This window comes from Hemitrygon akajei, chromosome 5 (genome assembly GCF_048418815.1).
Source record: "Hemitrygon akajei chromosome 5, sHemAka1.3, whole genome shotgun sequence".
Taxonomy (NCBI): Eukaryota; Metazoa; Chordata; class Chondrichthyes; order Myliobatiformes; family Dasyatidae; genus Hemitrygon; species Hemitrygon akajei.
Genome location: NC_133128.1, coordinates 162,168,659 through 162,192,953, shown reverse-complemented (window position 1 = coordinate 162,192,953; position 24,295 = coordinate 162,168,659). Strand labels below are relative to the sequence as shown.

The 24,295-nt window shown below is 44.6% G+C and overlaps 1 protein-coding gene across 5 annotated transcripts in view; it reads left to right on the top strand.

Annotated features, from left to right (window-relative positions):
• fam171b (family with sequence similarity 171 member B) overlaps positions 1-11,005 on the top strand; it is a 55,203-nt gene extending 44,198 nt beyond the window's left edge. For all 5 annotated transcript variants that reach the window (XM_073047042.1, XM_073047041.1, XM_073047044.1 and 2 more), the window contains 2 exons: positions 5,223-5,343; positions 7,950-11,005. In XM_073047042.1, coding sequence (XP_072903143.1) covers positions 5,223-5,343; positions 7,950-9,330 — 1,502 coding nt within the window. In that variant the 3' untranslated portion in view covers positions 9,331-11,005. The remainder of the gene's footprint in view (positions 1-5,222; positions 5,344-7,949) is intronic.
• The last annotated feature ends 13,290 nt before the right edge of the window (positions 11,006-24,295 follow it).

Here is a 24,295-nt window from a genome sequence, read left to right as displayed (position 1 = left end):
CTGCGACCACGCGTGTGGTTTAGCCAAGCAGAAGCCCAGTTCCAGATTCGGCAGATATCCTCTGATTCCACACGTTACTACCACGTGGTGAGCGCCCTTGACCAGGAGACGGCCGCCCAGGTTGCGGATTTCACACAGTCGCCCCCAGAAGAAGGCAAATATGAAGCATTCAAAGGGCTGCTCATTGGGACCTTTGGCCTCTCGCGGCGTGAGTGGGGTGCCCGCCTGCTTCACCTGGACGGTTTGGGAGGCAGACTGCCATCAGCATTGATGAACGAGATGCTGGCCCTGGCTGACAGAGACAAGCCCTGCCTCATGTTCGAGCAAGCGTTCCTAGAGCGACTGCCCGAGGACATACATCTGCTACTGGCCGACGCAGATTTCAGCGACCCCCGGAAGGTGGCGGCCCGGGCAGACGTGCTGTGGAAAGCCAAGAGGGAGAGCGTGGCGTCCGTCGGTCAGATTACCAGGCCACGCGCCCAACAGCAGACCAGACCAGGCCCGGCAGGGGGGGCGCACACAACACAGAGGCAGGAGTGAGGAGGCCAGTGAACAGTTGTGTTTCTACCACCAGCGGTGGAGCACAGAAGCTCGCCGTTGTCGCCCGCCCTGCAAGGGCCAGGGCCAGCTGCCACTAATGACTATGGCGGCTGGCCACCAGGACAGCCTCTTGTATGTCTGGGACAAACAGTCGGGACGCCGCTTCTTGGTCGACACCGGAGCGGAAATCAGCGTCTTGCCCCCGACGGGGTATGACACCCGCAACAGGAAGCCAGGACCCACCCTGAGGGCCGCAAACGGCGGCACAATACGGACCTACAGCACCCGCACAGTGCAGCTGCAGTTCGGCGCCAGCCAGTTCACGTGGGACTTCACACTGGCCGCCGTGTTCAACCACTCCTGGGGGCAGACTTCTTGCGAGCTCACAGCCTGCTGGTCAACTTGCAAGGGAAAAGACTGGTACATGCCAAGACTTTCCAGACATTCTCCCTGGGTGAAGCCAAGTTGCCGGCCCCACACCTGGACTCCATCACGCTGTCGGACAACGAATTCACCAGAATCCTGGCAAACTTTCCATCGATTCTGGCACCGCAGTTCACGGCAGCCATGCCCAGACACGGGGTTCAGCACCACATCCCGACCAAGGGACCACCCCTCCACGCATGAAGGCTCCCCCCGGAAAAGCTCCACCTGGTGAAGGAGGTGTTCAAGAGGATGGAGGAATTGGGGATCGTACGGAGGTCCGACAGAGGTCCGACATGTGCAGGCCTCCTCCCTGCACATGGTGCCCAAAGCAGCTGGGGGTTGGAGACCATGCAGTGACTACTGCAGACTGAACAAGGCTATCACTCCAGACCGCTACCCCGTGCCGCACATACAGGACTTTGCAGCAAACCTGCACAGGGCAAGAATCTTTTCCAAAGTAGATCTCGTCCGGGGATATCATCAAATCCCGGTGCACCCTGAAGACATCCCCAAAACAGCATTTATCACCCCGTTCAGCCTGTTTGAGTTCCTCCGAATGCCGTTCGGCCTGAAGAATGCCGCACAGATGTTCCAGCGGCTAATGGATGCAGTGGGACGCGACCTGGACTTTACGTTCATCTATTTGGACGACATCCTTATAGCCAGCAGTTGTCGTCAGGAGCATCTGTCCCACCTCCGCCAGCTCTACTCCCGCCTGAGTGATTTCAGTCTCACGATCAACCCGGCCAAATGCCAGTTCGGTCTCGATACCATTGACTTCCTGGGCCACAGGATTACCAAAGACGGGGCAACACCTCTGCCCGCCAAGGTAGACACGATCTGCCACTTTGCCTGGCCCAACACGGTCAAAGGCCTGCAGGAGTTTGTTGGTATGGTGAACTTCTACCACCGTTTCCTCCCCTTAGCAGCCCGTATCATGCGTCCTTTGTACACCCTGATGTCGGGTAAAGGCAAGGACTTTACTTGGGACGAGGAGGCCGCGGCCGCTTTTGTTAAAGCCAAGGAAGCCTTGGCAGATGCCGCAATGCTAGTGCACCCCAGAACGGACGTTCTGACCGCCCTCACGGTGGACGTATCCGACACAGCAGTCGGTGGGGTGCTGGAGCAACTCATTGAGGGGCGCTGGCAACCCCTGGCATTCTTCAACAAGCACCTACGACCACCCGAACTCAGGTACAGTGCTTTCGACCGGGAGCTGTTGGCACTGTATCTGGCAATCCGGCATTTCAGGTACTTCTTAGAAGGCAGGCCGTTCACCGCGTTCACGGACCACAAACCGTTGCCCTTCGCATTCACGAAGGTGTCCGATCCCTGGTCGGTTCGCTAGCAGCGACATCTGTCCTACATCTCCGAGTACACGACGGACATCCAGCATGTCTCGGGAAAGGACAACGTCGTGGCGGACGCACTCTCCAGACCAGCTGTCCAGGCCCTGTCCCTGGGGGTGGACTATGCAGCACTGGCAGAGGCCCAGCAGGCAGACGACGAGATGCCCAGCTACAGGACCGCAGTCTCGGGTTTGCAGCTGCAGGACTTGCTCGTAGGCCCAGGTGAGAGGACCCTCCTGAGCGACGTGGCTACCGGCCAACCTCGCCCCATTGTCCCAGCAGCCTGGAGGCAGCGAGTTTTCGACTCCATACACGGTTTGGCGCACCCATCTATCAGGACAACCGTCCGGCTGGTCTCCAGCAAGTTCACGTGGCACGGACTTCGCAAGCAGGTCAATGAATGGGCCAGAACGTGCGCGCAGTGCCGAACAGCCAAGGTGCAGCGGTACACTAAAGCCGCGCCACAGCAGTTCAAACCCACCCACCGGAGGTTCGACCACATTCATGTGGATATCGTGGGCCCCCTACCAGTGTCCTGAGGAGCGCGGTACCTCCTAACTATGGTAGACCGGTTCACGAGGTGGCCAGAGGCGGTCCCGCTCACCAACACATCTGCCGATTCCTGCGCCCGAGCACTGATCGCAACCTGGGTAGCACACTTCGGGGTACCGGCCCACATTACCTCCGACAGAGGCACCCAGTTCATCTCCAGCCTGTGGTCGGCTGTGGCCAGCCTGTTGGGAACGCAGCTACACCACACTACTGCCTACCACCCACAGTCGAACAGACTAGTGGAACGCTTCCACCGTCACTTGAAGTCGGCTCTCATGGCCCGCCTGAGAGGACCTAACTGGGTGGACGAGCTTCCCTGGGTCCTGCTTGGAATTCGCACAGCGCCCAAAAAGGATCTGTACGCCTCGTTAGCTGAGCTGGTGTACGGCACACCCCTGGCCGTCCCGGGAGAGTTCATACCAGCCCCAAGGGGGCAAGAGGAAGAACCCGCAGCAGTCCAGTCCCAGACAGACTACTTGAAAGGCTCAGCAACCTGGTCCCCGTGCCGACTTCACAGCATGGATGGACCCCAACCCATGTACCCAAAGACCTGCAGAACTGTAAGTTTGTGTTTGTACGAAGGGGCGGACACCGGTGGCACTGCTACAGCGGCCGTACAAGGGGCCGTTCAAGGTGATCAACAACAATGGGTCCACATACGTCCTGGACATTGGGGGGAGAGAGGATGTTTTCGCGGTGGACTTGGCGCAGCCGGTCGAGGTTCAGGTACCGCGGCGCAGAGGCAGACCTCCCAAACAGAGGCTGATCCAGACTGTGGACATTGGGGGGGGGGTGTATCGCCGGTTCTGGGGGTGGGGGGGTTATGTGGCGACCCTCTTACTGCGCAGGCGAACCGGCTCACAAATAGCCAGCGCGCGGGGGGAGACTTTGGTAATGCACCTCTGACGTCATTTCCGCCCGGAGAGGGTGGGCGCTAGGGATTAAACGCCAGCGCCGTGAAGTTTGAATAAACTAGTCGCGAAACGACTTACTGACTGCGTGTCGTTGTCTCTAGCTCTGTATGTAGTACATCGCTACAGCACCTCAATTTTTTGTATTTTCTCTCTATTTGTAGTCAACTCTTTAAATTCTTCAATCAAAGTGTACAATTCCTGACACTGTATAAGTGGATCATCTTGCAGTAGATTTTCATAACTCTTGTTCATTCTAAATGTCAATAAATAGGACCAATGTAATTTGTTGGTAGATTAATTTCTCCCACTTTGAGACTGTCCAGTGATTTCAGTTTCACGTGAGCCATGTTAACAATCAGAATGGGTTAAACATTGATTACTCTTATTTAGGAAATGTCTTTGCAACAGCACTTATATTTATATAACATTTTTAACTGTGAGTAAATCAACCAAATGTACTTTAAGGTGATGTTATCAAATAAGATTTGGCATCCTGTACACAAGGTGGAATAAGGACAAATAAGCAAAAATGTAGTCAAGGGGACTGGGTAGGGGACATTCTTAGAAAAGGGGAGAATGCCTCTGGGGAGAACTTCCAGAGTTTGAAACTTGCTACCTGAAGGCACAAGGTCCACAATTGGAATCGAGTCAGGGATGTGTGTGAGTTGTGAGAAGTTTAGTGTCTATCAACCAAGTACTTACTGCAGCTATATCCATACACAAGAAGTGGAAAATACAGGTTGAACTACTACAGTGCCTCAATGAGACCAGAGAAACCAGGGACCTTTTCAACTAGTTCAGAGGAAATCTGACTGAGGGATTCAGAACTGTGAAAGATTTTGTGGAGGAATGTGGAGAGCTGAGGGTTGTTATTGAATAGCAGCAAGTTATTTTATCGAGGTATACAAAGTAATGAAGGGTATAGATATGCAAGCAGGCTTTTTCCACTGAGATTGGGTGAGACTACAATTAGAGGTCATGGGTTAGTGTGAAAGGTGAAATGTTTAAGGGGAACATGAGGGGAAACTTCTTCACTCTGAGAGCGTGGAACAAGCTGCCTGTTTCTGTTCTATAGTTTTCTATGACTGTTTGAAGGAAGTACAGTAAATAGATACAGTAAATTTCTAAAAGAACAAAAAAAAGTTTACATTTCCAAAGGATGTTCTAAGACATCAACTATAGATAAAATCTGCATGGTTTTCAGTCTTAAAAATATTCCAGAAAGACTTTTAGACTTAACAGCATCCAACTACTTTTACTTGTCAAAATAGAACACTTAAGTTGAGATATACCCTTGGAACTACAAAGTATGTTGTCTGCTATGTGTCTGGTACAAGCATGTCAAAGTATGCATTTGATCCATAAGTGTGCTGATCTAGAATCACAATGGAGAGCACCACAAATATAATGTATTATCAAGACTTTGTTTTCTTTAATCCAGGTACAATTGGTCGTATTGCAAAGGACATAAGCAACTACCATACAATGCTACTGGTGGCTATATTAGGAGGCACAGCAGTGATTCTTGCTGGTTTTGTGGTTGTGCTTTTCTGTTTCTGCAGGTAGGTAGTTGGACTTTTCCATAAGTTAATGCCCATGTAGACGTACATATGAGAAAATATATAGAATTACAGTGTACATAAGAACATAAGAAATAGGAGCAGGAGTAGGCCAATCGGCCCCTCAAGCCTGCTCCGCCATTCAACAAGATCATGGCTGATCCAATCTTAACTCTAGTTTTCACCGAATCCCACAAGCAACAGTGCCAACCAACAGGGCACCATGCCGCCCATTTTATTTTATTATTCATCCCGCCCAAACCCATGTGATCACCCGGGGAAAAAAACTGAGTTGCCAATTGAGGAGAAAAAATCTGGAAAATTCCTCTCCAACCCATCCAGGCTATCGAAAACTGGTCCAGGAGATCACATGGCTGATCTAAACCTAGCCTCATGTCCACTTACCTGCTCGCTCACCGTATCCCCAATGCCATTTTTATCCAGGAAAATGTCTATCTCCGTTTTGAATTTATTGAGTGTAGTAGCTTCCACAGCTCTCTCGGGCAGTAAATTCCACAGCCCCACTACCCTCTGAGTGAAGAAATTTCTCAGCATCTCAGTCCTGGAACGGCATCTCCTTATTTTAAGATTATGCCCCCTAGTCCTAGTTTCACCCATCATTGGGAACATTCTCCCCGCATCCACCTGATCAAGCCCCTTCACAAACTTATATGTTTCAATAAGATTGCCTCTCATTCTTCGGAACTCCAATGAGTAGAGTCCCAATCTACTCAACCTCTCATCATACATCAACCCACCCATCCCCAGAATTAACCTAGTGAACCTTCTCTGCACTGCCTCGAGAGCCAGTATGTCCTTTCTTAAATATGCACACCAGAACTGCACGCAGTACTCCAGGTGTGGTCTTACCAATACCCGGTACAACTGCAGTAAGACCTCCCTGTTCTTATACTCCATCCCCCTAGCAATAAAAGCCAGCAGTCACATCTCTACTTATTTCCCAGTAAACTATTTTCCCTTCTGCCCAGAACTTTCCCCAAATCTGATTCCCATCTTCACTAGGGGGGCAATTCACAAAACCCAAAATACAGACCGACTGCACATTTTTGAGATGTGGGGGAAACATGAGCTACCAGTCGGAAACCCACATACTGCAGTCACAAGCTGAAGGAGCAAGACAGCATCGTAGGTCAGGAGATCTGAGACAGCAGCACTAACTGCTGCATCAAGGTGCCTTTTATAATGTAGATAAATGATTACTTGTGTGTATTACTATACAACTAAAGACATTGAGGAAATTTGACACTGATTTTATCACGAGCAGAATTTCAATACAACTATCTCTTTTACACTGGTGAGAGTAGAATTGAAGTGTACTGTTCTGGATATCCTGGGAGGCTTTGGTGTGTATGGAATTCCAGTTTACATAATGTTTGATTGTCATTTGAAATGAGGATCCCTTTTTTTACATTCTATCATTTGTTGTTATGCATAATTTTCCAGAAGAAAATCCTATCTTTTTTTTTTAAAACAAAGATTAGTTCATAGTAATTTGTAATAATATCTTAGAATTTGTCCAACCCTACTTGAAACTGTTTAGGTAGTTATCTTTAGAAGTTGTTTTAAAGGCAAACTTTCAGTCGACGAAAGGCGCTTTCGTGTTGGTTACAGCCAGTCCTTCAGTCCTGCAGATTTGGGAATTTAGGAATGTTAACCACTGTGTAATTGCTTGTCTGGATATGAGCGTCAATTTATACTGTGGGTTATGAGTCCTGTGAAGATCAAAAAATGTTGAGGAATGTATTTCCTTTAAAAACATACTGTATATTTGCTCAGAGATTTGTAAGTTACTTTACCATCACTTAAAATCCAGTTGAAAACTTCCAAACTCGTTTTGTTGGTGAACTGTCATATCGTTTCCCCTTCACTGATATAGTGGAATAGTGGGGCATTGTCATTTTAGAGTGTTGCAGTAATGAATTGTTTGTCTAGTCTTGGTTATCCTGCAGAATGGAGAGTGACGATAGAGCTATAGGCATGAACAAGTGCACTCAGTTTCCTCTGTTCAGTAGAAACAATTAGCTATATCATCTTGTCGGAGGATCTTTGCTTAATAGGTGCCCTAATCAAAATTCTCTGTACCTCGATGAGATGTTAATGATTTCCCACTAGGTTTTTTATATTTATGGTGAGAAAAATCAGTGAACACAGCATAGTAAGCATTGAATTGTACAGTATTGATGGTGGGCACTGAGTTTATTATTCTGTTGAGAAGATGTCAAATTAGTCCCCCTTGGCTAATCTTTCTCCATAGACCTGAAAATTGCCCGTGATTAAATTTGCTTCAAGACCGGGGAGAATGAAATTCCCTGATAATTGAATCATAAAATCGTAGAGCACGGATACGAGGCCGTTCAGTTCGTCTTGTCTAGGCAGCCTGTCATGCCTGTTGTTGCTAATCCCATTTGCCTCCACTAGGTCTGTATTTCTCTGTTCCTTTCCTATCCAATTAGCTGTCAAAGTGCCCTTTAAACCGTGTTACTGTATCTACTTCTTTCACCTCATTTGGCGGTTTTTTTACTGATAACTACCACCCTCTAAGTGAAAAACCTGCCCCTCAGATCTCCTCTAAATTTTGTTTTATACAGAGGGCGATACAGTCATCCGCAGAAAAAAACACAAGTCAAGACTAAAATGGATACCTCAAAGAAAGACCAGACCACATCAACCAACCAAGTGAACTTGGCTCCTGGCACCAAAGAAAGCTCAAGACCCGATGAAAAGCCTGCTCCACAGCACCCTCCTGCCATCTCCTGTAGTCCACAAAGGGAGACGCCTCAAAGAGAAATGAAGGAATTCTGCAAACAGGTGAATAAATCTGCAGAGAGACAGAACAACGAGAGCTGCAAAATCTATGTCGAGAATTTCACTATCCGATCTCGGAAAAAATATGGGGACAAAATTTATCAACAGGCAGTCAGCCACCCGGACAACGTCCCCAAGAATGCATTGCAGATGAGACATATAAAAATGCTTGCACGGAGGAAGGAAATGGTCGATGAGCAGTACAAAATGCAGCACACTGTAAATGAAGAATTGTACCAGTTACCTCTTATTTCAAACAAATTATTGCCTATTTATAACCCGGCTGTGGCTATCATGCAAGCCCAAGATCATTATGGTACTCCAGAGCAGGTTTCTAGGTCAGCTACCTTGCCCAGAAATAGGCAGATGGTCTATAGCCCATTGGCTGAGCCACTCACTAAGGACAGTTACACGCAGACACTTCCTAAGATGCCTTTACACTCTCAGCAGCAATCAGAGTCCCAGAGACAACAGCAGGTTCTTCAAGTGCAACAGGGCTATGTGAACGCAAAGCAGGTGCTAGATCCCAAGCTCTCTGCCAACTGGGGAAGGTTCAGTAACAATCTGCTGGAGTCTGTGTCTGTTCCTGGCACCCTGAACGAAACAGTAGGAGTGACCCCATTTGCCACTGAACTGCAGGGTATCTCCGAGCAGACGTTGCTAGAGTTGACCAAAAGCAAGCCTTCACCGCACCCTAGAGCATGGTTTGTATCCCTGGAGGGGAAGCCGATACCGCCGATCAGACATTCGTGTGTGCTCATTCAGAAACCAAAAAAAGCGCATAGCAACGACACAAGCCTTGATTCAGGTGTTGATATGAACGAGCACCACACTGGTAAGAGGCCGGAAAAAGAAAAGACTTGTGCCAAAGCTGCAGCTGCCTCGAAGAACCTTTACCCAGAAGATGTAGAGCTGAGCGGGAGTGAAAGTGGGACCACGGTATGCACCCCTGAGGACCTCTCCTTCAGGCAAGGCCTGGATATGGGCAGTGGCCAATTAGGCGAGGTCGAAGAAGAGCAGAGTGACCAGAGTTTACAGGACGAGGAGATCATTGTGACCCCTCCCCACAGACAAGGGCGAATGAGTACTGAAGGCGAGGGGGACAATAGTAAAAAAAGCATTTGGCAAAAGAGAGAGGAGCGACCTCTGATCTCTATAAACTAGTTGAGTTGCTTTGCTTCCAGACCTTCACAATGGAACAAAAGCATGTTTTTGGTTCAGTGGTTATGCAGGTTTTTATGCACTCCATTTTATTGTTGATTGCATTTCATTGTACTGAATAAACTCTTTGTGTATCTTCTAGATCTTTCATTAACTTGAATATACTGTAAATACACACAGTTATCAAGCACCAAGTATACAAAATTTGTGTCCTTTAGACTTTGGCCCCAGAACCTATACATAAATTAACTTATTAAGATTATCTGAACAGCTTCTAGTATATTTTTACAATTAAACCTTTGTGTCTTTTTTCACAAAGCAATTTACCCTGATCTCTCACCTCTGCCACGATGAATTTTAAGTAAGAAAGAAAGCAATTGAATCCTCCTTTGATGTTTGTTAGTATCTTCTTGTCAGAAAGTAGTTATGGTTAAGTTTGATTTGGGTCTGTAAGGAATAATTTGTGTGGTGCCCACAGGGAAGCTGATCTAAGAATTTAATTAAATTCACACTGAAGACAATAGGCTTAATTTAAAACTGCATTGATAAAGGGATGTACAATCTTGCCTTCGGGCGCTTGCCTTGATTTAAACATGACATTTCATTTCATAATGTATCCCCTTTAAATTTATTTCCAAAGCTTGATGCAAAGTATAGTTTCAGATGATTTTATAAGATGTTAAACCATGTATATATTTCTTTTTAAAGTCTAATCTAAAAAGCACAAATCTTGCAAAATTGCTAATGATTGTGATACTTTGCATGTGACTTTGGGAGTAGGAATTCACACTGCAATATTTAGAAAACAGAGCAGATGTTTGATGTTGCATTCTGTGAGGCTAAGGCTCATCTATAAATAGAAGAGTTACCTAGTTTACAGTTAAAATCTGATAAAGCTTAATACGAAGCACTTTTTTTGAGTCACGTTAAAATGTAGAAAGCACAATAAAAAGACTAAATCATCACTGAGTTCCAAATCCAGTCATAACAGGTATCTGAATATTTTTTCTGTGACAGAGGTGGGCAGAAAACATTGAAACAAATTGGCTTCAGAGTTTTGACAACAAACCACATCAAAACATAGAGTGTACTTATTCTGTTGTGTGTTGATTCCCCAGCCATTTTGTGGCATCCATGTTGTTTCACTTTCATGCCAATTTGCAATTGATGTCTGTTAAGATCCTGAGAAATCAGTAGGCATTTTTAAGCTGACGAAAAGCTGCAATTTGAAGTAGTTCTTTGTTCTTAATCTGTCCTCATTTGCCACAATCTAGGCAAATCCTGACTGAAATATATTTTCATTAAATAGTTCAAATAATTCTGCTTAATCTTGGCAACTACGCATTCAAAAGGTTGGACTCATTATTCTTGGAGCATATCTTGATGAGCAGCTTGAGTTTTCACTTCATTCATGACGATGCAGGAACTAAAGCAAGAGCTTGCTATTTCGTGAGACATTGGGAAGTATTTTATTGTATTATATGTTTTGAAGAAAGTGTTTGCTAATTCCGCGTGGTGTTTAGCATGGTTGCATGTTCATAATTTGTTCATTACCCAAGCCAGTTTTGCCATAAGACTCTTGTATTTTGTGTGATATTTCCAAGGAGTAGTGAATTACATTCAGAATTGTTTTATTGCATTGTTGAAAACCCAATAAAACTGAACTAAGTTTTGTTTACATTGGTGTTTGAGTCGAATGCTGCTTCAGGGCACCATCAACAGCCCCCTCAATCACTAGTGATTGATAGTGGATGTTGGGATAATTAGATTGGATTTTGTCCTGCCTGTTGTGGGCTGGACATTCCCAGACAATTTTCCACATTCCCTGGTGTTGTCGCTGCTTTGGAACAGCTAAGCTAGAGGTCAGTTCTCAAGTGCAGCTTGTCATCACTGTAACTGGGTTACTGTCCAGGTCCATGGCCTTAACTACATCCAGTGTGTTCATCATTTTCTTGCTATTGCATGAGTAAAAATGGCAGCTGAAATTCAGTGATAGTGAGGGAGAGAAAGCCAAGATGGATCGTCCATTTTGCTCTTCTGGCTGCAGACGGCTGTAAATGCTTTGCACTTTTTGGCATTCAAGCTCCATCTTATGAGGATGGGGTGTTCACAGAGCACCAACTTGTTGGCTGAATTGCTAACCCCATCCATGTGGGTATGATCTAGTTACAGAACTTTGATCTAGCCTGGTGATTGTGAGATTGCTGAGCTCTATTGCATTTTGCTTCTACCATTTAGCAAACACTTGGCCAGGTTAACATGTCATGTTTAGGTGTGCCTGATGCTGCCCCTCGCATGCTGTGCCTGCGCCCTTCGTTTGAATCGGCATTATATGAGTTAAGTGATTAATTTCATTTATATCGGATATGTCATTGGCCTGACAAAACCAAGTTAACATTGTGTAAGCGAAGAAGAATGTTTGATGAAATGTCTTGTTCCAGGTTGCACATTGAGAAAGAGTGACAGACAGTTTAAGCAGTCACTGAAAATGGGATAAATACGGTGCGATGGTCACTCCTACCAATACTCCAGTACAGACATGCATGCAGCAAGTAGGCTGGTAAGGATGATAAGAATTGGTTTTCCTCCATCCCGGTGGTGATGTCCTTCGTGACCTGGCCAGTCAGACTGTATGATGGTGCTGCAGAGCCACGGCTGATGATGAACATTAAAGTCCTCCATCCCTGAGTACGTTGTGTGCCCTTACCGCTACAGAAAGCACTGATCCATTCTCATACCTGGAGAGAACAATAAAACAAAGGGGGTGAAAAAGATTTATGCTGTCTATAAACACTTTGAGCTACTATCACCAACAGGTGAGCTGCTAATTAAGAGGAAGATGTGCTCAGTTAGTCTATTAACGAGAGCAAGAATTTGGGCTGATGGTCATAAAGTCACTGCAGTCTTCACACAATAATACTTTGTAGAAGTTTCTACCCTGTTGATCCTATTATCTCTATAAAATTCAACTGATGAGTCAAACAAAGACCTTTAGTACAACTTAATCTTTATATGCTCTTGAGTTACTTAAGCACACATACAGTATGTACCACTGATTTCAAATAACTTTTACCGTTCCTTTCACTTGTACTAAATAAAAAGGCTCACTGGTTGGACTTTGGAGAGAATTCAAAGGAAGTTCACGAAAATGATTCCAGGTTAAAAGGCTTGTCATGTCTCTTGACCTGTGCTCACTGGAATTTAGAAGAACGGGGAGAGATCGCATTGAAACCTATCGAATATTGAAAGGCCCAGAGTCTACGTGCAGAGGATGTTTCATATAGTGAGGGAGTCAAGGACCAACCTCAGAATAGAGGGATGTCCATTTAGAACAGAGATAAGGAATTTCTTTAGCCAGAGGGTGGTGGATCTGGAATTTGTTGCCAAGTCATTGAAGTGCGTATATTTTTGATGAGTCATTGCATGAAAGGTTACAAGAATGGGGTTGAGAGGGAAACTGGTCAGCCATGATCAAATGGCTTAATTTTTTCTAATGTCTTACGGACTCAAATGCTGTTTGTGTGAGATAATCTGGCCAGGCTCACTCCAGGGTTGGTCTTTCTCAGCATTCTGAACTGAGAATGCTCCTTGCAATGGTTGTACTCAAGGTGGACACTCCTTATGTCTCAGAATAGTCTTTTATATAGTTTTCCTCCAACTTTCTAAAGGTTTCATTCTGTTCTTATCCCAGCCTAGGATTCTCATGTTTCTGAAGTCCATTGTTTCAGGTTATCACTCATTGAAAGCTTGGGTAAACAAAACACGCCATCTTATCAGGTGAGAGAGTTGTTTAGTTGTCAGTGCGTCCGTTCATGAGTCCCCTTCATAGGAAGGTAGTTCCCAGACGCCCTTATTGTTTGGCTCCCCTTCTTGTGGTCAAATCACACAGCTATAAAGCAGTCTCAGCTGTGCCCTTGTGTTGATACTGACAAGCTATCCATCACTGGCCTTCCTTCATTGTGCTGGTTAGTTCTCTGTGGGTACACGTGTATATGCACACATACACCCTGTACACGCACACGACCGCGCTCTCTTTCGTGCACTTGCAGCTGTAAAATCTTGCTGTTAGCTGCAACTTCTAAATCTTGTCACTTGCATTATGAAGTGAACATTTCCACACGGCCCTCAGCAGCCCTGTCCCAATTCACTTGCAAATTATCATTGGTATTTGGGATAGGTTTCCTCCGGCCAATCTAGCTTTTCAGGCTTTGCTTGAATACAAATGCTTGCTGTCACTGGATCATCGGTAGCAATGTAATCTTAGACATTAAGCTCTGGAAATCCTTCCCTTTTAAACTACTTTTCTCCTCTTCTTTAAAATGCATCTTAAAATCCCACCATCAATCCTAATAAGCCTTTCTGTGGAACAGGGTTTTAAAAAAAAGCAAATTCTCTTTGCCCCTCCAATTATCCATAATTTTATTGATAATAGAATTGCTAATTCTAGAACAGTATTCCACAGTCTGACGATGTACCGGTTAGTAGGTTAATTGGTCATTGTAAATTGTCCCATGACTAGGCTAGGGTTAAATCAGTGGGTTGCTGGGCGACACAGCTCGAAGGGCCAGAAGAGCCTGTTCTGCGTTACATCTAAATAAAATAAATAATCAAGTTATGAGCATAAAATGAATATTATATTGATGTAATAGAATTCACTCACTCTACACTTTCTCTGCTCCTTGCCCTGTTACTTCCACAGTTCTGCAATTGGACTGGTTGCATGGTTGCTTTTCATATTCATGGGTACCAGATGTCCAAACTCGCTCACTGCAGTGTTACCAGCTTGCAATTTCAACAGCTTATCATGAAGCAACATGTTAGAACAGTCCAGTGAGTGCCAGATGCAGTGTGTGCCCTGTTACATCATATTCCATATATAGAGAATGAGCTTTCAGTATCAGTGCTGGAGTGTGCATCAGCTTCACCTGCAAGTATTTCACATCCCAAACTATCGTTCAGCTGAGAGATACAGAATGTTTTTGGTTCTCTGCTGGTCCAGAATTTGCCATTAAAATCCATGTCCTTTGATTCTTAAATTTTAAGTAGAAACTGGATATAGGTTAATTCCATGATCCTGTTTGATTTTATTTCAGCAAAGTGCTTTTGCTGAGGAAATCACAGTGGAGGGTAAGTACTGTTGGCTCCTGATCATTTGGCTACTGCAGAATAACCACCTGCTTCAGCTTTGGCCCCACATCCCACACCAAAATTGTTACCCCTTGGCACCCAGCCTTTTGATCACCCCTGCAATCAGCTACCTCAGATGGAGTTCTGGAGGCAGCAGTTGGTCTCCCAGTTGGTCTGCATGCAATTATTTGGCTGCTGAACTGCTCACAGTTGCAGCATCTTTGTTAGTCATAATGTATGGACATTAAACCAAGTTGGTACTGTGTGATGTGCTTGATATCTTTTTCAATGTGTTCTATTTCCAGACTTCAATGTATTTTGAGTATGACTGCAAAACAGAAGGGACTGGCGAGGAAGGTTGAAGCTTTGCTGGAGACACTTCGCAGCTGGATTCCTTGGTAATGCCTCTTTGCCTAATGCAAGGTGGGGGTTAACTCTCCAGTATTCATCTTCTCCAGAGTTGAAACCCCATACTATTCATCACAGTGCTTTATTTTTAGGTTCATTTGAACTCATTAAGTATTTTGTGTCAGTCTTCTCTGTGGAAGATGCTAGCAGTATGCCAGAAATTCAAGTGTATCGGGGCAAAAGTAAGTGTAGTTGCTATTACGGAGAAGGTGTTTTGGAAGCTGAAAGGTCTGAAAGTAGATAAGTCACCTGGACCAGATGGATTATTTTTACTTTATTGCTTTATTGTCACCAAACAATTAATACTAGAGCGTACAATCATCACAGCGATATTTGATTCTGTGCTTCACGCTCCCTGGAGTACAAATCGATAGTAAATGTAATAAAAATTTACACCACAGAGTTCTGAAAGAGGTGGCTGAAGAGATTGTGGAGGCATTAGTAATGATCTCTCAAGAATCAGTTTATTATGGAATGGTTCCAGAGGACTGGAAAATTGCAAATGACACTCCACTCTTTAAGAAGGGAGAGAAGGAGGCAAAAGACAGGAAATTATATGCCAGTTAGCCTGGCTTCAGTGGTTGGTAAGATATTGGAGTCCATTATTAAGGATGAGGTTTGGGGTACTTGGAGACACATAAAATTGGCCAAAGTCAACATAGTTTCCTTAAGGAGAAATCTTGCCTTGCAAATCTGTGTAAATTCTTTGAGGAAATAACAACCAGGATAGAAAAAGGAGAGTCAGTGGATGTTGTTTACTTTGATTTTCAGAAAGCCTTTAACAAGGTGCCACATGTGAAGCTCCTAAACAAGATAAAAGCCTCTGGTATTAGAGGAAGAAAACAGATAGAAAATTGACTGACTGGCAGGAAGCAAAGAGTGGGAATAAAGGGGGACTTCTCTGGTTGGCTGTGGGTGACTAGTGGTTGATGTTGTGACCTATATCTTACAGTATAAGGTAAGACTTTCATCTTATAAGTCTATGACCTGGACGACAGAATTGATGGCTTTGTGGCCAAGTTTGCAGGAAGATAGGTGAAGGGCCAGGTAGTGTTGGGAAGCAGAATCTGCAAAAGGACTTGGACAGATTTAGGAGAATGAGCAAAGAAGTGGCTGACGGAGACAGTGTAGCGAAGTGTATGGTTCTGCGCTGGTAGAATGAATGTAGGAGAATGGGGTTGAACAGGATAATAAATCAGTCACGATGGGATGGTAGAGCACACTTTTTGATGGTCAAAAGGGCCTAATTTTGCTCCCACGTTTTATGGTCTTATTTACAGGTCATTCACTTAATTCTCAAGATCTTGCACTTGCTAAACAAAGATAGCCAAACATGATTGGCTGTTCATACATTGGTGACAATCAGCCCAGAGCTGGATTACGAACTTGTTAATATTCCCAATCACTAACATTACAAGTCAAGTTTATTGCCATAGGCTGAGCTACAGTGAGGTCCAGGTTCAATTACAGCACAGCATCACAGGCACCTATGTTCAGCCAACACGCAGAACATAAATTATGCACAACATATACCAGACAATGATCTGTAATTATCATGTTTGTCTCAGGTCTCATTTTTGCTGCAATTGTTGATGTTGCCTGAAGCAAGAGTGAAAATAGACAGTGCCAGGAATACACTTCTGGTAGTATCTTCAGCCCAAGTAGCAGAATTACTGTTTGAGGTTGATGATCTTTCATTAGAAGATAAAATCTGTTTGATTTGCTGAGTGATTTCATCATTTGGGTACTGAATCAGTGAAAGTGAGAGCAGTAATCAACAGTGCTGTCAGCTGCAGTGCATATGCACTAAGCTGTTGATGTGGGCAATAGTTCAAGTAGATTTATTAACTGCACTGACAGTAATAATTCCAGGATTGGGTACCGCTGAATGTGGCAGCTGTTGGAGTTTTTATTCATTTAATTTTATTTTTTTAAAGAGATGTGAACAATTGGCTACTAACCTGTAGGTCTTTGGAATGTAGAAGGAAACCGGAGCACCTGGAGGAAACCCATGCGATCACGTGGAACGTACGGACAACGGTGGGAACTCAAACTCTGGAATAGCATTACACTAACTTCTATGCTACCAGGCTGCCCACATTTTCAAGGACAACTTGATTGTAATGCCATTTAAGAAAATAACTGACTTAATGTAGAAATTTACAGAAAATGTTTCCTTGAGGCTGCATTTGACAAAAGCATTGACAATTTTACAGAGTCCCCACTGTAACTGGATTCTAATGCCACTGTCAGACTATTGATTGGATGTGAGCAAGAATAAGTGTTTGTGCTTACAGCCAACTTCCTGATGTGCAACCAATGAAGTCAATTTGTTACTAAAAAGAGAATATTCAAAGGGACAGAGAGCTGATTTTATGACAGAAATTAACCACAATTTCTGCAGAAAAATAACTGAAAGATGTGCCACAGTAGCATAGTGGTTAGTGCAATGCTACTACAGCTTGGGGCGTCAGAGTTCAGAGTTCGAATCCAACGTCTATGGTTAGCAAGTTTGTATGTTCCTTCCTTTGTGTGCAGGGGTTTCCTCAGGGTGCTCTAATTTCCTTCCACAGTCTAAAGACGTACCATTTAGTAGATTAATTGGTCATTGTAAATTGTCCCATGACTAGGCTAGGGTACAGTTGTTGGTTTGCTGGGAGGCACCACTCGAAGGGCCTGTTCTATGCTGTATCTCTAAATAAATGAATAAATTGAATTGACTTTATTTCTTACATCCTTCACAAACATGTAAAAATCTTTACATCTCTGTCTAAATGTGCAATTTATCGTAATTTATAACAAACAGTTTGTTCAATATAGCATAGAAATACAATTGGATCTACATGAGATAATCAGTCTGATGGCCTGGTGGAAGAAGCTGTCCCGGAACCTGTTGGTCCTGGCTTTAATGCTACAGTATCATTTTCCCAGATGGTGGCAGCTGGAACAGTTTGTGGTTGGGGTGACTCGGGTCCCCAATGATCTTTCGTGCCCTTTTTACACACCTATCTCTGTAAATGTCCTGAATACTGGGAAGTTCACATCTACAGATGCACTCGGCTGTCTGCACCACTCTCTGCAGAGTCCTGCAATTGAGGGAATTTCAGTTCCCATACAAGGCAGTGATGCAGCCAGTCAGGATGCTCTCAATTGTGCCCCTATAGAAAGTTCTTGGGATTTGGGGACTCAAGCCAAACTTCTTCAACCGTCTGAGATGAAAGAGGCTTTTTTCACCACACAGCCGGTATATACAGATCATGTGGCTGAAGAACTTAAAGCTGTTCACCCTCTCAACCCCAGATCCATTGATGTCAATAGGGGTTAGCCTGTCTCCATTCCTCCTGGAGTCCACAACCAGCTCCTTTATTTTTGCAGCATTGAGGGAGAGGTTGTTCTCTTGATACTACTGACTAATTAATATTCATTTACACTAGTACAGCCAGTTGTCCTAATTGATGGTCATCACCCTTTCATCCCCATCGTCCCACAGTCATTATTTGAGCAGTAAGATATTTTATTGATGCTCTCTGATCTAATCTGTCCCAGAGCAGCAGTTCGGTGGGGTGGGTGGCTGCCAAGAAAAACAAGATTACTTATCCCATGAGTATATGGTGGTCCACACAGAATGATGGCACTGATCAATCAGGCAGAAAAAAGTCCAAGATAAGGGTACCAATGGAAAAACTAGCTTATTGCAGCACCTCAAAGTTCAGACAACACACAGAATATAAAATATACATAAAATAATGGAGACAGTAAAAATTATAGAATAGACAGGGCTTTAGAGCAGAAAAATACATAAACAAGTTCATGTTGGTGCAAGAAGTGGTCCATAGTGCTCCCATGCTAAGGTAGGGTTAGGTTTGCAGCTTCACTCTGGGACCTGACAATTGTAGGAAAGTAGCTGTTTCTGAATCTGGTGGTTCAGGACCTCAGCTCCTGCCTGACCACAGCAGCAAGAAAAATTCATAACCTAGACAATGGGGATCCTCTTGACAGACGTTGCCTTCTGAAGCTGCATATCTTGTTGATGCTTTCAATGGTGGGGAGAATGTGTCCATGATGGACTGGGCTGTATCCACTACATTCTGTAGTCCCTTGCTTTTGAGGATTGGAATTACTGTACCAGGCCATGATGCAACTAATCAGGACACAGTGCATTTGTAGGACGTCATGAGAGTATTTGGTAATGTTATGAGTGATGAACAGACCTGATGGAAATGGGGTGCAGAGTTAACCATTCCCCCCCTCCCCGAGAACTACAAACTATTGCTGTTGCTATGCTGCTACTGAGAGAGAGAGAGATGACGCCCAGGTAAGAACCTGCTACAGATAAGAGGGGGAGAGAGACTGTTGATTTACTGTATTTTGACTCTTCCTGGGTTATTTACCTTCCACTACAAGGACTTTACTTTGCACGTTAACATTCCTCAGGAGATAGCAGGAGTGGCCTGATTTGATAGACACGGTCATTCAGAGTTGATGGATAGCTGAGACCCCGTGAGTGGGGATAAAAGACAGGTCTGGAGAGACACCCTTCAGACACACCAGTGGACACTGACTGAGTGTTGGGAACCCACAGAAAGGTGGGGGCTTCGGGGACCAAATCAGGAGATCGGTCAGTAAAGCTCACAGTGTTACAGCAGGGCCGGTGGGGACTTGTGTGTGTGTCCACTCATGCCAGAGTGACAAGTCCACCACAGAAGAACGGTCTAGCTGAAGACCAGAGGGTCATAAATGAATGGCCACAACAACACGACAGATTTAAAAAGCCACAAAAGGTTTGCCTGCCGCAGCTGTTGCTGTTACCTCTCGCTCGCTCGCTCTCCAATGATTTCAATACAGCAACCATAACCACCTCAGCATTTATGAACTGAACTCTATACTTTCCTATGACAATTTATTTCCCCCTAGACATCGATAGAGCTTGTTTATTATTGATTATTATTATTCCTACACTTTTAGGTTTGTTACTGCTAACTTGTTTTATATGTATATTTGCATTTTTGATATTGTATTGTGTAGTTTACTAATAAACACCTTTAGTTTGGTACCACCAGACTCCAATGGATTCTTCTTTCTCTGTTGGTCAGACAGCCAGTTACGGGGTACGTAACAGTAACATGACAAATCTCCTTAAGCTTCTAAGACAGAAGAGGTACTATCATGCCGCCTGCATGATTGCATCTATGTGTGGTGCCTAGGTCAGGTCAACCAAGAAGTTGGGACACAGGAACTTAAAGCTGGTAGCTCCCTCCACCTCTGGCCCATCAATGATAACAGGTACAGTATGTAATCTGCTGACTTCCCCTTTCTGAAGTTAATAATTAGCTCGTGCAATTTGTTGACATTGAGTGTGAAGTTATATTGCAGTACTACACAGCCAGGTGTTCGATCTCTGCCTGTACGTTGACTCATCACCACCTATGATTCAGACAACAATAGTGATATAGTCAGTGAAGTTGTAGATGTTATTGGAGCTGTGTTTAGTTACAAAGAGAGAGAACAGTGGGCTAAGCTTGCAGCCTTGAAGTCAGTGAGGAGATGTTGTCACTGCTCCGTATTGAGTGAGCCTGCAAGTAGAAAGTAGATCCAGTTTCACTCATTCTGTCAAAATAAAAACTGGGTGACAGGTGTGATGACTGGAGCCACATCCATTCTAGAATGAAAAGTCTCGACCCAAAATGCTGACTTTCCATTTCTCTCTACAGATGCTGCCTCCATCATCTCATTTGATTCTGATGTCAGAAGTGGAGAGAGTAAGCAATTTCAGGTTCCTGGGTGTCATTATCTCCAGAGATCTAACCTGGGTACAAGATATCGATGCAGCTATAAAGAAGCCGAGACAGCAGCTGTAATTTCATTAGGAGTTTGAGGAGATTTGTTTTGTCAATTAAAGCACTCGAACACCAGACCCCATAAAGGGATCAGAAGTGGAAAGAGTGAGTGTCAGTATCTCTGAGAATCTATCCTGGGCCCAACACATCGATACAGCTACAAAGAAAGCACAGCAGCAGCTATATTTCATTAGGAGATTTGATATGACTTCAAACACACTCAAATTTCTGCAGATTTACTGTGGAGAGCATTCTGACTGGCTGCATCATCTTTTGGGAAAGATTGAGGAGGGGGATTACTGCACAAGATCAAAATGTTGCAGACTTATAAAATTAGTCAGTTCCATCATGGGTACTAGCCTCTGTAGTATCCAAGGTATCTTCAAGGAGTGGTGCCTTAGGAAGTTGGCGTTCATCGTTAAGGACCTCCACCACGCAGGTCATGCCTTCTTTTCATTGTTACCATCAGGAAGGCAGAACAGAAGTCTGAAGGCACACACTCAGTGATTCAGGAACAGTTTTTTCCCTTCACCATCTGATTTCTATGAAACCACTTTTTACTGGGCATCTCTGGAAATGAGGCTTGTTAGCCCCTTGCTAACAGCCACTGGACTGTGTGCCGAGAAACTCACCTTTCTCAGGCTTCCTACATCTATGGTGTATATGGCTTTGGCCCTGCCTATTCCGTGAGGTTGGGATGTCTCGCCTACCCAAACCCCAGTTTGTGTGAATGCTGTGTGATTTATTGCCCCCACCAATTGCCCTACACAAAGAACAACAGATTCTACGCTGCATACAATTATAAAGAAGTATATTTAAGAATGTTAACTTAAGCAAACAGTTATTAAAGGAAGGGAAAAAAACAAAAGGGGCCCATCATAATTGATCAGTTGGAGTTCAAATCTTCCAGAAGCCATTGTTTTCGATGCAGAAACCCTTGTTCACCACTGCCCTCTTGTGCTCCATTCGATCACACATTCCTGCTGAATCGAATCCTATGCCGGTTCTCTTGAGCTCCCTCTCTCTCCATCTCCTACTGAAAAAGACCTCAACCGATACAGATGTCAGTTGCAAAACAACTCCACCAGCCTTCTCTAGAACCTTCTCCCAGTTCCATTCTCCTGAATGGATGACATTCCTAAGCATCCCTTATCTTTAACAGTAACCCAGACACTGCCAGCAGAGCACACTGAAAGACCATTACATGAAATAACCCTACAACATTAGCAGTAAAACCTTTACCAGGACGTTACATCTAAATGGACATTGAACCCATGAACACTACCTCATTACTTTTTAAATTTCTGTTACTCTGCACTACTTAATTTAACCTAACTATTTAATTGATATATACACTTAATCTAACTCAGTTGTTTTTCTCTATATTTATTGATAATTTTTCTCATGTATTGCTGCTGTAAAGTCAACAGATTTCACAATGTCTGCTGGTGATATTAAAACTGATTCTGATGTATTGTAGCCAGACTAATTGGGCAGAAGAGATAGGGAGCAGGTCCAGAAATTGTCCTTTACAAAAGGAATTGAAGAATGATATTATTGTGACGTTTGAAGTTTATCTGATTCATGAACACCCTGCATGCACTGGACTACCAGGGGAAGCTAGCTCCCAAACACTCCATGCTTGCCTCATTGGTTGAATCATTGAGTATAAAAGTTGGGAAGTCAAGTTGCAGCTGTGTAAAACTTTCATTTGGCCACACTTGGAGTGTTGTGTACAGTTCTGGTTGTTGTACTTTAGGAAAGATGGTGGGGCTTTAGAGATGATGCAGTAGAGGTTCACCACAATGTTGCCTGGATTGGAGAGTATTAACTATAAGGAGAGGTGGAACAATTTAGATTGTCTTCTCTGTATTGTTGGAGGCTGAGAGGACACTTGATAGAGATATATAAAATTATGAGAGGCACAGATAGCGGTAGATAGATACCATCTCCCTGATTCTAGAGCATCTTGTCAGAAAAGGTACCCAAGTTAGATTACTGTGATAGACTATACAGTAGCTCCACCTTCAGTACTATAATTCCAAGTAAACTCATCTCCAGACTCATTGACTTGGGACTCAACACCTTCCTTTACAACTTGATCATTGACTTCCTGACCAACTGACCACAATCAGTAAGGATAGGTGGTAACATCTCTGCCACAATAATTCCCCACACTAGTTCACCACAAGGTCGTGTCCTCGGCTCTCCACTCTTCTACGTGTCTACGTGTTTGCAAATGACACCACTATAGTATCTCAGGTAATGATGAGTCAGAGTATAGTAAGGAGATAGGGAACATAGTGGCATGATGTTATAACGACAACCTTTCCCTCCATGTCGGGATTTCAAAAGAGCTGGTCATTGGCTTCAGGTAGGGGGACACTGCACACATTCCAGTTTATTATCAACGATGCTGACATGGATTGAGAGCTTCAAGTTCCTAGGTCTGAACATCATCAATAGCCTGTCCTGTTCCAACCATGTAGACACCTTGTCCAAGAAGCCTCACCAGGCCTCCTACTTCCTCAGGGGGCTCATGTTCCTTTTGACCCTCAGCACCCTAGAGAGCATCCTATCTGGCTGCACCTTGGCTTGGTGTGGTAATAACTCTGCTGGTGACTGCAAGAAGCTGTAAAAAGGTGCGGCCACAGCTCAGAATATAACAGAAACCAGCCCACATTCCATGCATTGTGTTTACATTTTACGCTTCTGGCTACTTTGGTGAAGCAGCCAGCGTTCCGACGGCCCAATCAGCGGCAGGAGGGGGTCACAACACTGAGGTTTCTTGTAGGTCAGCGACGCTTAAGAGGAGAGCTTCACGGTTGATCAGGCTTATTCCGACAGTCCAATCAGCACCAGGAGCAGGCCCCGGCAATGAGGTTTCTCACAGGTTGGTGACACTTCTTTATAAGTACAAAAGGGACAAGCAGGGTGGCCATCGTCAGGGCAGCCATTGTTGGGAGTAGGCCAGTGGTGAGAGTAGGAGTATCAGGCTCTAGCTCAAAGGAGGCGTTGGCTCTGTGTAAGCTTCTGTTAAGGTTCCTCTTTTCTCTTACTGTAGTGTAGTAAATGGCTGTTGTGTGTTCTTCACGCTGGATGCTGGAGGTCTGGGTCTCCCAGGGAGCTACATCTGCGTGAAGTTCATCTGGCTGCAGCTCCTTGAAAACAGTGTTGGGGATCTGGAGCAGCAGCTGGATGATCTTCGGCTTGTACAGGAGAGTGAGGAGATAATCAATCAGAGTTATAGGGAAGTAGTCACCCTGAAGTTGCAGGAGGCGAGCAGCTGGGTGACTGTCCGGAGAAATGGAAATGTGCAGAGCACCCCTGTGGCCATTCCCCTCAATAATAAGTATACCGGGTTACTGGCATTGAGCATGAATCCATGGTGCAGAAGGGAAAGAGGGAGATGAGGGGAGTGGTAATGAGAGGGGACTCAATAGGGGAGCAGACAGGAGGTTCTGTGAGTGTGATAGAGACACCCGGATGGTATGTTGCTTCCCAGGTGCCAGGGTCAGGGACACTGGATCATATCCACAATACTTTGGAGGGAGGGAGAGCAGCCAGATGTCTTGGTACATACTGGTACCAATGAA